This window comes from Hyperoodon ampullatus, assembly GCF_949752795.1.
Source record: "Hyperoodon ampullatus genome assembly, chromosome: 3".
NCBI lineage: Eukaryota > Metazoa > Chordata > Mammalia > Artiodactyla > Ziphiidae > Hyperoodon > Hyperoodon ampullatus.
The window spans coordinates 10,829,521-10,842,952 of NC_136916.1; the positions used below are offsets into that span (position 1 = coordinate 10,829,521).

The 13,432-nt window shown below is 36.1% G+C and overlaps 1 protein-coding gene across 1 annotated transcript in view; it reads right to left on the reverse strand.

Moving 5' to 3' along the window:
• The window catches only part of GPR158 (G protein-coupled receptor 158), a gene marked incomplete at both ends in the record, with an annotated part of 307,652 nt that overhangs the window by 154,138 nt on the left and 140,082 nt on the right, over positions 1 to 13,432 (reverse strand). Inside the window, one exon of the mRNA XM_079701301.1 lies at positions 2,968 to 3,070. Within this exon, the coding sequence (XP_079557427.1) occupies positions 2,968 to 3,070 (103 nt within the window). The remainder of the gene's footprint in view (positions 1 to 2,967; positions 3,071 to 13,432) is intronic.

A 13,432-nucleotide genomic window follows, 5' to 3' on the forward strand; every position in this document is an offset into this window, starting at 1 on the left:
TGAATACTGTTAGATTTTCATGCAACCTGGCAAGGCCGTCAGGAAAGATATTTTTGGTCAAAGAGCACTTTACTGACTTCAAATCATAACATGTAGCCAGCTTTCTCTTCTGTCATTGAGGCAGGCCAGTTCTAGTTAAGTATGTGCTGAGGTCAAAGCTGAAGCACAGGTATTGCCCAAACATAGCTCATCTTCCTGAAAACTGTGGCCTCCTTTCCACAGCTGCTGTGTGTACAACATGCGAGTTATTAGCCTTATGCAGAGAAGGGGCCCCTTCTTAGAGAGAGTAGGTCCAGTGAAAAACACTGGCTTTTAAAATAAGGAGGGAAGTAGGAGTATGCAAATTAAATAAAGATAAGTTGTTAAAGGTTAACTAGTTTCTCCTGGTGGTGTTATAAGCAAATGGCATAGTCATTCTCTAGTTCTACAATATTTAAATGTTTTATTTCAGTCACATAGTGGGAGCTGAGAACAAATGTGGGTAAACCAGATACAAAATACCTTCACAGAACATAAGCTAAAACCTATTCCCTTAATCCTTCAGTGTTGAATCATATGTTATGTCTGGACCATAAATGTGAAGAATGCCAAAGTAGCTGGGCTATTGCCATGATCTTGTACACACACACACACACACACACACACACACACACACACAATCATATCCATGCTGAAAATATGTTACCGTCATTGCTATTGTATTAGTTTTCTATTGCTGTGTAATAACTTATTGGAAACCTAGGGCTGAAAACACCTATCATTACGTCCCAGTTTCTGTTGATCAGAGGTCTGGCACAGTGAAGCTGGGCTCTCTGCTCACGGTCTCACTAGACTAAAACCAAGGTTTTGGCCAGGCTATATTCTTATCTGGAGCTCCAGGTCCTCTTCCAAATGTATTCACACTGTTGGAAGAACCTATAGATCTTTGCATTTATACAACTGAGGTTTCTGTTTTCTTGCTGGCTGCCTTAGCTCTTAGGGGCCACCCTCAGGTCCTAGCCACATGGCCCTCTCACAAAAAGCTAATTTATTTCTTCAAAGCTGGCACTAGAATCTCTCTCCAGTCTGCTACTATGGGAAGGAGTCATTGAATGCAATATAATCACTTGAGCAACTATACCATCACCTTTGCTACATAACATAGCCTAGCAAGGGAGTGAGTACCTCGTTGTATTCACAGATGCCACCCACCCTTAAGGGGAGGAGACCTGTACGGCACGTGTGGGAACAGAATCTTGGAGGCCACCTTAGAATTATGCCTACAACAACTATTACTCAGAACAAGGGCTGAACCCTGTGAATTATATGACTGAGGAGAGGGCAAAATGTTACTCACTTCCAGAACCTAGAAGTCAAGTGTAAACTGTCTCAAGATGAAGAACAGTGCCTTCCAAGAAAAAAAGAAGAAAAAAATCCATAAATGTCTACCAAGTTTCCCAGAGGAAGACACTCAGGTCTAAATTTCACTGTATACTCTGAACTATGCCCAGTAGAGATGCAAATTCCTATACAGACCGATAATAAGGCTGACAAAGATTTATGGGTGACTACCTAAATGATACCTGTACCTCAGTTTTGGCAACCCCAAACCCTGTACCTCTTTTCTCCACTACATTCCTTCTTGTTATACCCAATAGCTGGCTACAAGCCAACGTGGCAACACTGCGTTCTCTAGAGGTACAGTAAAAAAAAATCAATATTCAAATAGTAACTTTGACATCTTCTGGAGTAAGATTAAAACAACCAAGTGAGCAAGTTTTGATTCTGGAATACCTGCATACCTCAGAGATATTGTGGGTTTATTCCAGACCACTGCAATAAAGTGAAATCGCAATAAAGCAAGTCACATGAATTTTTTTGGTTTCCCAGTGCATATAAAAGTCATGCTTACAGCATTCTGCAGTCTATTAAGTGTACAATATCATTATGTCTAAAAAACCAATACACAGACCTTAATTAAAAAATGCTTTATTCATAAAAAAGTGCTAATCATCATCTGACAACACAGGGTTGCCACAAACCTTCAATTTGTAAAAAGCACAATATCTTTGATGCGTAATAAAGCAAAGCACAATAAAATGAGGTATGCCTGTATATCTCCTGTATAGTCACCTCCCCTTGAATGATGGTGGACCTGTAAGTATGATGAGATAGGCTTTCCTTTGATTAAGTGACATTACATGGCAAAGTGATGGGATAGTCATTCCCATGACTTATATAATGATTATACTATATAAGACTCCATCTGAACAGACCGGGGAGATTTTCTTGGTAGCCTTGAAAAGTAAGGGTCACATGAGTAGGCCTTGAGGAGACTTCTACGAGCTGAGAGTAAGCCCAGGTTGGCAGCTAGCAATAAAATGGGGACCTCACACATACAGCTGAAAGGAACCTAATTCTGTCAATGACCTGAATGAACTTGAAAGAAGTCCCTGAGTCTCAGATCAGATCACATCGCAGGCGACCCCTTGATTTTCGCTCCGTGAGACCCTGTGCAGAGGAACCAGCTAACCTCTGACTGAAAAGCTAATCAGTTGAAACTGTGTGATAATATGATTGTGTTGCCTTAAGGTGTTAACTTTGTGGCACTTCTTCATGCAGCATAGAGACCTAACATATAAACAAATTGAAACATAAATAAAATAAGCAAACTAGCAAAATTAGCTTTAGGAATTTTCTGCAATAACTGAATCCCAATTGGTCTCACTGAGTAGCTACAGTATTTCCAGGCATTTAAAATGTATTGAAAACAAAAATATACCTAAAAAACCCCCCACATTTTTTGGTGGTACTCCAGAGGATTGGAGATGACAAACTAAAGCAAAAACTCCTTAAGTGATGAAAGAATGCCAAACCAGTGGGGATTTAATCATCTAACTCCAACAAGGTTAAAAGAAAATCTAAATAATTAATTATGATAGATATTATGTGTATTCACATACATGCACAGAAGCAAAGGGCACTTACTCTGAAAGTTGTTCACTGAGAAGACTCGAGGATGATAGAATCCTGCTTTGCAAATGCACTGATAGGCTCCAAGCACGAATCCTAGGCCCTTAATCGGCATACACTATGAGAAAGAAAAGACAGCAGTACCGTTGATCATAGTTTACTTCACAGTATAAAGACTCACAGATATCCATCATTGCAAATGGTAACAGAGATATCACATTTTCCAGAAATAAAATATCTCATTTTTGAACTTTAGGTTTGTTTGCCAACAGACATTTTTTTAGAGTAGTTTTCTTTCTAAATATATGCCATTACAGCTGCAGTTGTCATACATCTTTAACTCATTCAGTTGCCATAGGAAGTAATTATAGACATAGTTTTTTTTAATGCCTCACATATCATCTTATTGCCTTAAGAGATATTTCTTAAGCCTATAAGAATATTTTTAAAAGTGATTCCATGCTAAATATTTCCACCAAAGCAAAGGTAGGTAGACAGATGGACAGACAGATACATAGAATTTAAGATGTGGAAATTGTCTTTAAGAATTAAATATTCATCAAATTTCATCCTCGGATTAAAAAATACAAATTGATGGAATAACAAAACAAGTAAACCTTAAAGTTCAATTTAGAAGAGGAAAAAAGACAAATTAATGATCCGAAGTGCTCTTTACCTAAAGTCTGTTTCATAGATAAATGTTCTACATGTACATAAACATGAAGAAAAATAATGATTGGCTTTCCAAATATATCACACCAATAGACATGATGGACATCCCAAAAGCCTAATATTGGCTTCTTTCAAGAACATCACTGAACCTTAGCAAAATTCAGTTTAACATACTTCATTTCTTTTTTTTTTTAACATCTTTATTGGAGTATAATTGCTTTACAATGGTGTGTTAGTTTCTGCTGTATAACAAAGTGAATCAGTTATACATATACATATATCCCCATATCTCCTCCCTCTTGCATCTCCCTCCCACTCTCCCTATCCCACCCCTCTAGGTGGTCACAAAGCACCGAGCTGACCTCCCCGTGCTATGCGGCTGCTTCCCATTAGCTATGTATTTTACATGTGGTAGTATTTATAAGTCCATGCCACTCTCTCACTTCGTTCCAGCTTACCCTTCCCTCCGCCATGTCCTCAAGTCCATTCTCTACGTCTGCGTGTTTATTCCTGTTCTGCTCCTAGGTTCTTCAGAACATTTTTTTTTTTTTTAGATTCCAAATATATGTGTTAGGATACGGTATTTGCTTTTCTCTTTCTGACTTACTTCACTCTGTATAACAGACTCGAGGTCCATCCACCTCACTACAAATAACTCGATTTCGTTTCTTTTTATGGCTGAGTAATATTCCATTGTATATATGTGCCACATCTTCTTTATCCACTCATCTGTCGATGGACACTTAGGTTGTTTCCATGTCCTGGCTATTGTAAATAGAGCTGCAATGAACATTGTGGTACGTGACTCTTTTTGAATTATGGTTTTCTCAACTGACTCAATTGCTGGGTCATATTGTAGTTCTATTTTCAGTTTTTTAGGGAACCTCCATACTGTTCTCCATAGTGGCTGTATCAATTTACATTCCCACCAACAGTGCAAGAGGGTTCCCTTTTCTCCACACCCTCTCCAGCATTTACTGTTTGTAGATTTTTTGATGATGGCCATTCTGACTGGTGTGAGGTGATACCTCATTGTAGTTTTGATTTGCATTTCTCTAATGATTAGTGACGTTGAGCATCCTTTCATGTGTTTATTGGCAATCTGTATATCTTCTCTGGAGAAATGTCTATTTAGGTCTTCTGCACATTTTTGGATTGGGTTTTTTGTTTTTTTGATATTGAGTTGTATGAGCTGCTTGTAAATTTTGGAGGTTAATCCTTTGTCAGTTGCTTCGTTTGCAAATATTTCCTCCCATTCTGAGGGTTGTCTTTTCGTCTTGTTTATGTTTTCCTTTGCTGTGCAAAAGCTTTTAAGTTTCATTAGGTCCCATTTGTTTATTTTTGTTTTTACTTCCATTTCTCTAGGAGGTGGGTCAAAAAGGATCTTGCTGTGATTTATGTCACAGAGTGTTCTGCCTATGTTTTCCTCTAAGAGTTTTATAGTGTCTGGCCTTACATTTAGGTCTTTAATCCATTTTGAGTTTATTTTTGAGTATGGTGTTAGGGAGTGTTCGAATTTCATTCTTTTACATGTAGCTGTCCAGTTTTCCCAGCACCACTTATTGAAGAGGCTCTCTTTTCTCCACTGTATATTCTTGCCTCCTTTATCAAAGATAAGGTGACCATAGGTGCGTGGCTTTATCTCTGGGCTTTCTATCCTGTTCCATTGGTCTATATTTCTGTTTTTGTGCCAATACCATACATTCTTCATTTCTGCTACATTCAATTACATAAGGATGGAATAACTTCCATTAAAATACAGTTTATCAGTAAAACAGGGTGTTTCAAGAATTTGATCAACACTGAAATTTCTTTTTTGACAGCTCTCTACCAAGATCCCAACACTTTACCTTTTTGCCATTATAATCTATTAGAGGAGCTTAGAATTTAGTGAATCTGAAAGTTACAAATAGTGACCCTCTGATACAGAGGCCCTTGAGAGAAAATTCTAAATTATCTAAATGATAATCCCTCAATCTAAGCTTTAATGTTTAGTAATAAGATCAAAATTGCATATCATGAAAATTCCAGCAAACAATAAAGTTATTTATATGTAAGGTAGCAAGAGCTAATACATGCTCTAAATTCATAGGTTATGGCAAGAAAATCTTTGAAAAAGAGCTTTCTAAAAGACCTTGAATATTTTATTTCATTAATACCCTTTTTTTTTTCACCCAACACACTCATAATCCAATTATGTCTTGCAATTGAAAACAGAGTTCTTGACCCAGAGCAAAATATAAGAACAGATAAGTACCAATCAATTCAACTGGGTTGGCAAGTAGTTATGAAAGAACTATTGTGTGTGTAGAGAATTCCTCCAGGACCTAAATGAAATAACACATCCTACTTATAAAGGTCTAGTGATATAGTGGGTCAGATCCTATTTCTGAATTGTATAAATAAAAAGGCAATTATAACACTTACTTTGGAGAAGCACTAGTATTATAAGAGATCATATTGTTTGTGGTCAGTCAGAAAACATACGCTTGAATTCTGACTTACTAGTTATGTGAATTTGGGGCTGTTCTCTTAACTTCTCTGAGACTTATTTTTTTTAACTTGTAAGAACAATCATTCAATAAGATTCAGGAACACTTTGAAGAAAGCAGAACCACCAAGATGTCCTAATAGGTGAAATACGGGGTATAAGAGGAAGAGAAGAATAAAGGATGACTTCCAGGTTTTTGGCCTGAGCAACCTTAAGAATGGAATTGCCATCAAGGATCTGGGAAAGGCTGCAGGTGGAGTTGATTTGGAGAAGAGAACACAAGTTCAGTTTTGCAAATGTTAAGTGTGAAGTGTCTATTTGAAATATAATTCCTGATATCAAATAAGTAGTCTGATAAAGTAGTACGGAGTTTGGGAGAGATGTCTGGGCTCTATAATTTGGGATTCATTTGCATAAAGACGATAGACAAAGCCATGAGATCAGATAAGACTAGATCATTAAGGGAGTGCCTGTAGGCAGTGAAGTTAATAGGTCCAAAGGGATGAGACTCAGGACACTACAAGGCTAAAAGGTTAGGCAGAAAGGAAGAAGCAAAGGACACTGAGAAGAGCAATTCAGTGAGGTACCATTATTTAATTAACTAGATTGTGACACTAAGTGCATAACATGGAATTTCTTGTGAGTTACATTCATTAAACATTCATCCAGCCAAGATATATCCAAGCAAACTAAGTCTTAAATACTAAGAATATAGCAGTGCACATTAAATATTCTGCTTCACTGGAATTTGAAGGTTAATGCTATTCATTTAATCAGCACTAATTCCCTGGTAATGTGACTCGGCACTGCAACACTGACTCAGTTGAGAATTTTAAATGTTTAAGGCAGATCTGAAAGTTTATTGGAATAAGAGTATCTCTTTAATATAAGCTAACTATAGAGCTGAAAGAAAATGAAGTTTTTTTAAAAATCTATTGATTAGATAAATATCAATAGATGTTGATTAGATAATTAGTTGATTAGATAAACATCACCAAATATAAAGTCCCCTGAACATAAAAAAAAATGCTTCCTAATTTTATTATGGGAAACACTGAAATATGAATTATTAGTTACCTCAAACTCTTTGTTCTAGTCTTAAATTATCTTATATCCTTAAAGAAAAATTTTAAAATGTTCAACCAGTTAAATTCAATAAAAGAATATCATGTTACAGTGGAGAAAAAAATTTAAAAAAGAATATCATTCCGCTACACACACTCTGTGTGGAACTGAATGTGCTGTTGCTTACACACACTTGTTTTGGAGTGTAGAAGTGATCTTAGATTATTTTCCTATTAATGATTATACTTTTGCACTCAACTTGCCATACTTTTGTGTTCCATCCACCACCGCCATTCTGTAGCTACTCCAATTTGGCCACCTCCCAACCAAACTTATACATTTTCAAGATGAGGCAATTAGTTTATTAGTCTAGCTAATTTCTTTTTTAATCTCCGTAAGTATGGTGACTACTCAACCTATGTTTACTGTAATTGGACTGAGTAACTGCTTTTTATATTTTTTTTTCCTGAGGGATTTAGAATATAAACATAGATCCTCACTAGATACAGGAGAAAAAAATCTTCAAAATTTTACCATAACATTAAGATGTTCAATTTAGATATTAAAGATCTTTATTTTATATACTCAAATCTAAATCTTTCTACTTTATCTTCACAGAGGTCCAAAAGGGTGGAAATGGAAAAAGCAGCACTTCTTCCATAAGCGTAGCTCTTCCATGAGAGCCTTTGATAAAAATTAAGCTCTTCATATTAAGAGTTAAGGCACCCTTGTGAGTGAGGTAGGTGCTCAAAAGATTAGATACCTTCTTTGATGAACCTTACCAAGCCATCAGCAGAGACTTCCTAAGGAGAGATCTTGAGAGCCCACAATCAAAGTTAGCTTCCTAGGAGTAATCCAGATCCAAATGGGAAGAGATGTTGGTTAAGAGTTTAGAGAAAAATGGATAGATTGCTAGAAGTATAAAACCTACCAAGTTGGGCTTCCCTGGTGGTGCAGTGGTTGAGAGTCCGCCTGCCGATGCAGGGGACACGGGTTCATGCCCCAGTCCGGGAAGATCCCACATGCCGTGGAGCGGCTAGGCCCGTGAGCCATGGCCGCTGAGGCTGCACGTCCGGAGCCTGTGCTCCGCAACAGGAGAGGCCACAGCAGTGAGAGGCCCGTGTACCGCAAAAAAACAAAAAAACAAAAGAAACAAAAAAAACCACCTACCAAGTCTGAGTCATGAAGAAACAAAAATCATGTACAAACCTATAACTAGCAGGGAGACTGAATCAGTAATCAAAAACCTCCGAACAGAGAAAAGCCCAGGGCCAGATGGCCTCAATAGACAAACATTTAAAAAAGAATTAACATCAGTATTCCTCAAACTCTTCCAAAAATTGAGAGAGAACAGTTCCTAACTCATTTTATGAGGCCAGAATTACCCTGATATCAAAGCCAGACAAAGATACTACAAGAAAAGAAAACTGCAGACCAATAATCCTGATTAAGATTGTTGTGAAAATCTTCAACAAAATACTACCAAACCATATTCAACATCACATTAAAAGGACTATACACCATGACAAAGTGGGGTTTATTCTTGGGATACAAGGAGGTTCATGTTACAAAAATCAGTCAATGTAATATACCACATCCCCAGAATTAAGGACAAAAACTATATGATCATTTCAATTAATGCATAAAAAGCATTTAATAAAATTCAATACCTTTTAATGATAAAAACCTCAACAAATTAGGAATAGAAGGAAACTATCTCAACATAATAATAGTCATATATGATAAGCCTACAACCAACATCATGCCCAATGGTGAAAAGCTGAAAACTTTTCTTTAAGATCAGTAACAAGGCAAGGATGCCCACTATTACCACTTCTATTCAACACAGTACTGCAAGTCCTAGCCAGAGCAATTAAGCAAGAAAAAGAAATAAAAGGTATCCAAAACAAAAGGAAGAAGTACAATTACCTCTGTTTGCAGATGACATTATCCCATATGTAGAAAACCCTAAAGATCCCCACTGCCTGCCACAAATAAACTTTTAGAACTAATAAACATATTCAGCTACATTCCAAGATACAAAATCAACATACAAAATTGGTTGAGTGTTTATACACTAACAATGAACAATCCAGAAGGAAATTTTAAAAAACAATCCCATTTACAATAGCTTCAAAAAGAATAAAACAGTTAGGAACAAATTTAACCAAGGAGGTGAAAGACTCATAAACTGAAAACCATGAAACATTGCTGAAAGAAATGAAAGAAGACATAAAAAGGAAATGACATCCAGAGGAACGGGGGTCCAAGATGGCAGCAGAGACTGATAAATAGCAAGGAGATTGAATCAGTAATCAAAAACCTCCCAAAAAACAAAAGTACAGGATAAGATAACTTCACTGGTGAACTTTACCAAACTTTCAAAGAAGATCTAATACCTATCCAAAAAACTGGAGAGGAAGGAACACTCCCAAACTCATTTTATTAGGTCAGAATTACACTGATACCTAAACCAGACAAGGATAACACTACAAAAAGAAAATCACAGGCCAATATCCCTAAGGAACATATATCCAAATATCCTAAACAAAATATTAGCAAACCAAATGCAATAATACATTAAAAGGATCACAAACCATGATCAGTGGAATTGATTCCACAGATGCAAGAATGGGTCAACATCTGCAAATCAATCAACATGATTCACCGCATTAACAAAATGAAAGATAAAAATCATATGATCATCTCAATAAATGCAGAAAATGCATTTGACAAAATTCAACATGCATTTATGATTAAAAAAACACTGTCAACCAAATGGGTGTAGAAGGAACATACCTCAACATAATAAAGATCACATATGACAAATGACAAACACACAGCTAATATCACACTCAATGGTGAAAAGCTGAAAGCTTTTCTTCTAAAATCAGGAAGAAGGCAGGATATCCACTCGCCCCACTGTTAATCAACATAGTATTGAAAGTTCTAGCCACAGCAATTAGGTAAGAAAAATGAATAAAAGGCATCAAAATAGGAAAGGAAATAGTAAAACTATCACTATTTGCAGATAACATGATACTATATATAGAAAACCCTAAACACCCCTCCAAAAAACTGTTAAACTAATAAATGCATATCAGTTGATGCAGTTGATAATTCAGTTAATATACAAAAATCTGTTGCATTTCTATACACTAATAATGATCTATCATAAAGCAAAATCAAGAAAACAATCCTATTTAACAATCACATCAAAGGAATAAAATACTTAGGGATAAATTTAACTAAGGATGTACACTGAAAACTATAAAGCACTGATGAAAGAAACTGAGGAAGACACAAATAAATGGAAAGACAGTGCATGCTCATGGACTGGAAGACTAAATATTGGTAAAATGTCCATACTACCCAAAGCAATCGACAGATTCAATGTAATCCCTATCAAAATTCCAAAGGCATTTTTCACAGAATTAGAACTAGTTATAAAATTGGCATGGAAACCCAAAAGACCCCAAATAACCAAAGCAATCTTGAGAAGGAACAAAGCTGGAGGTCATAATGCTCCTTCATTTCAAACTATACTACAAAGCTATAGTAATCAAAACAGTATGGTATTCACTTTGCTGTACAGTAGAAACTAACACAACATTGTAAAGCAACTATATTCCAATAAAAATTAATTTTAAAAAACAGTATAGTACTGACATAAAAACAGACACATAGATCAATGGAACAGAATAGAGAGCCAAGACATAAAAATAAAAAAATGAATCTACATCAAACTAAAAGGATTCTGTACAGAGAAGGAAACCATCATCAAAATGAAAAGGCAACCTACTAAATGGGAAAAGATATTTGCAAATCATATATCCAATAAAGGGGTTGATATATAGAACTCAATAACCAAAAAAGAATTGCCATATGATCCAAAAATCTCACTTCTGGGTGTATATCTAAAAGAATTGAAAGCAGAGTCTTGAAAAGATATTTGCACACCTATGTTCACTGCAGCATTATTCACAACAGCCAAGAGGTGGAAGTAACTCAAATGTTCATCAATGGATAAGTAAAGAAAATGTAAAGAAAATAAGAATAAGTAAAGAAAATACAATGGAATTATTATTTAGTCTTAAAAAAGAAGAAAATCCTGTCACATGCTACAACATAAATGAACCTTGAGCACTTTATTCTCATTGAAATAAGCCAGTCACAAAAAACACATATACTTATAATTCCTCTTATATATGGTATCTAAAGTAATTAAACTCACAGAAAACTAAAGTGGAATGGTGGTTGCCAGGGACTAGGGCAAGAGGGAAATGAGAAATTATTTAATGGGCATAGAGTTTCAATTTTATAAGATAAAAAAGTTCTAGAGATCCGTTCCACAGCAACGTGAATCTAATTTATACTACTGAACTGTACACTTAAAAATGATTAAGATGGTAAACTTTACATTACATATTTTTTACCACAATTAAAAATTTTTGAAAAAAAGAGTTTAGAGCAAAATAGTCTTTCTCCCCCAACAATATGTATGTAAAGACTACAGGTCATATTGCAACACATAATTGGCATGACATATAATCCATCTCAACTCCTGGTAAAACATAATAGCAGAGCAAAACCTGGCCAGCTTGACAGTCATGAAGATTTTGTATAGAGGTACTATTGAGCAGTGAAATGGCTAAAAATGAAGGCTAAAATTAGATACGTACAGGGGAAGTCTTTTTCGGCATTTAATGGAAACCATGCTTGTGCCCAAGGATCACATTTACATGTCATTCTGAAGAAAACTAATTTAACTGAAAGAAGTAGGCAAAAGATGCAAATATAATAAAACTTATACAATTCAAAATTCTCCAGAAACCTTTAAATACCTTTTTTTTTTTTTTTTTTTTACTTTGTTTTGGAATCCTCCTAAAATGTGAAACACTCTCTGGCTTCTCTGAACTGAACACCATAAACAGAATTTAACATTTTCTTCATGAGTCAGAATCATTACTTTGAACAACAGGTACTGAGCTATGCTGAAATACACTAATGCCCTCTGAAGCTGTTAAAAGTATATGGCTATTTTCTCATATAACAAATAGCCCAGACTGCTGTACTGTTTTCTTTCTTTTATTTACTTTTTATGTTTTCTTTTTCCTTCTTTATCATATTTTAATTGTAAAATATAGAGTTACTTCTAGATATGTCTCTTCTCTCCTATATTATGGTTATAATTGCCTGTATACATGGAAACTAGATCACCAAACATACAAAGCAAGAGTACATGAGATAATACATAACAAAGTAAGAGTAAATAACATAATAGTAAATAGTTCATGTTTACTGAGTGTTTGGTATATGCCAGGTCCTGTTCTAAGCAATGTGTAAGTATTAACACATTTAACCCTACATCAATTTTATCATTATCTCCATCTTCAAGATGAGAAAATTAAGGCATAGACTGCTAAGGTAACTTGCCCAAAGCTTTAACTGGCAGAGCCAGAATTCAATCCCAGGAGTCTGGCTCCAAAGAGAGTAATAACTACTCTCCCATACACAGGAGTGGATGCTACTGTCTGGTCACTTTGGAATCTACATTGTTTCAAGAATTTTATTTTTCCATTCTTCTTGTTTTTAAGCAATATTCCAAATGGATCAGTTTGCTGGATCATTAGGCTTCGGGTATGTGAAAGTTATTAATTTTTAAATGCATATATGAAATGTATTTTAAGAAATGTGGTTGGGCTTCCCTGGTGGCGCAGTGGTTGGGAGTCTGCCTGCCGATGCGGGGGACATGGATTCGAGCCCTGGTCTGGGGAGGTCCCACATGCCGCAGAGCGGCTGGGCCTGTGAGCCACAACTACTGAGACTGCGCGCCTGGAGCCTGTGCTCCGCAGCGGGAGAGGCCGCGGCAGTGAGAGGCCCGCACACCGTGATGAGGAGTGGCCCCCGCTCGCCACAACTGGAGAAAGCCCTTGCACAGAAGCGAAGACCCAGCACAGCCAAAAATAAATATAAATAAATAAATAAATAAATTTTAAAAAAAGAAATGTGGTTAATTCTTACATCTGTTACAAATTTAAAAAATAAGCCTCTCCCTTCCCAAAGCAGAGTTCCCAAAGCTCAGATCTTAGAAAACAAATCTTCATTTCAGATCATATAAGTAGAGTAACTCTTCTCTACCTGAATTCCTGAAAATAGAAGCCCTCTGGGTCTAAGGAGAATCAGGATGTGGGTTCACAGATGCTTAGTCCCCAACTAAACTCAGCAAGCAAAGCAATGGAAACCAGGGAG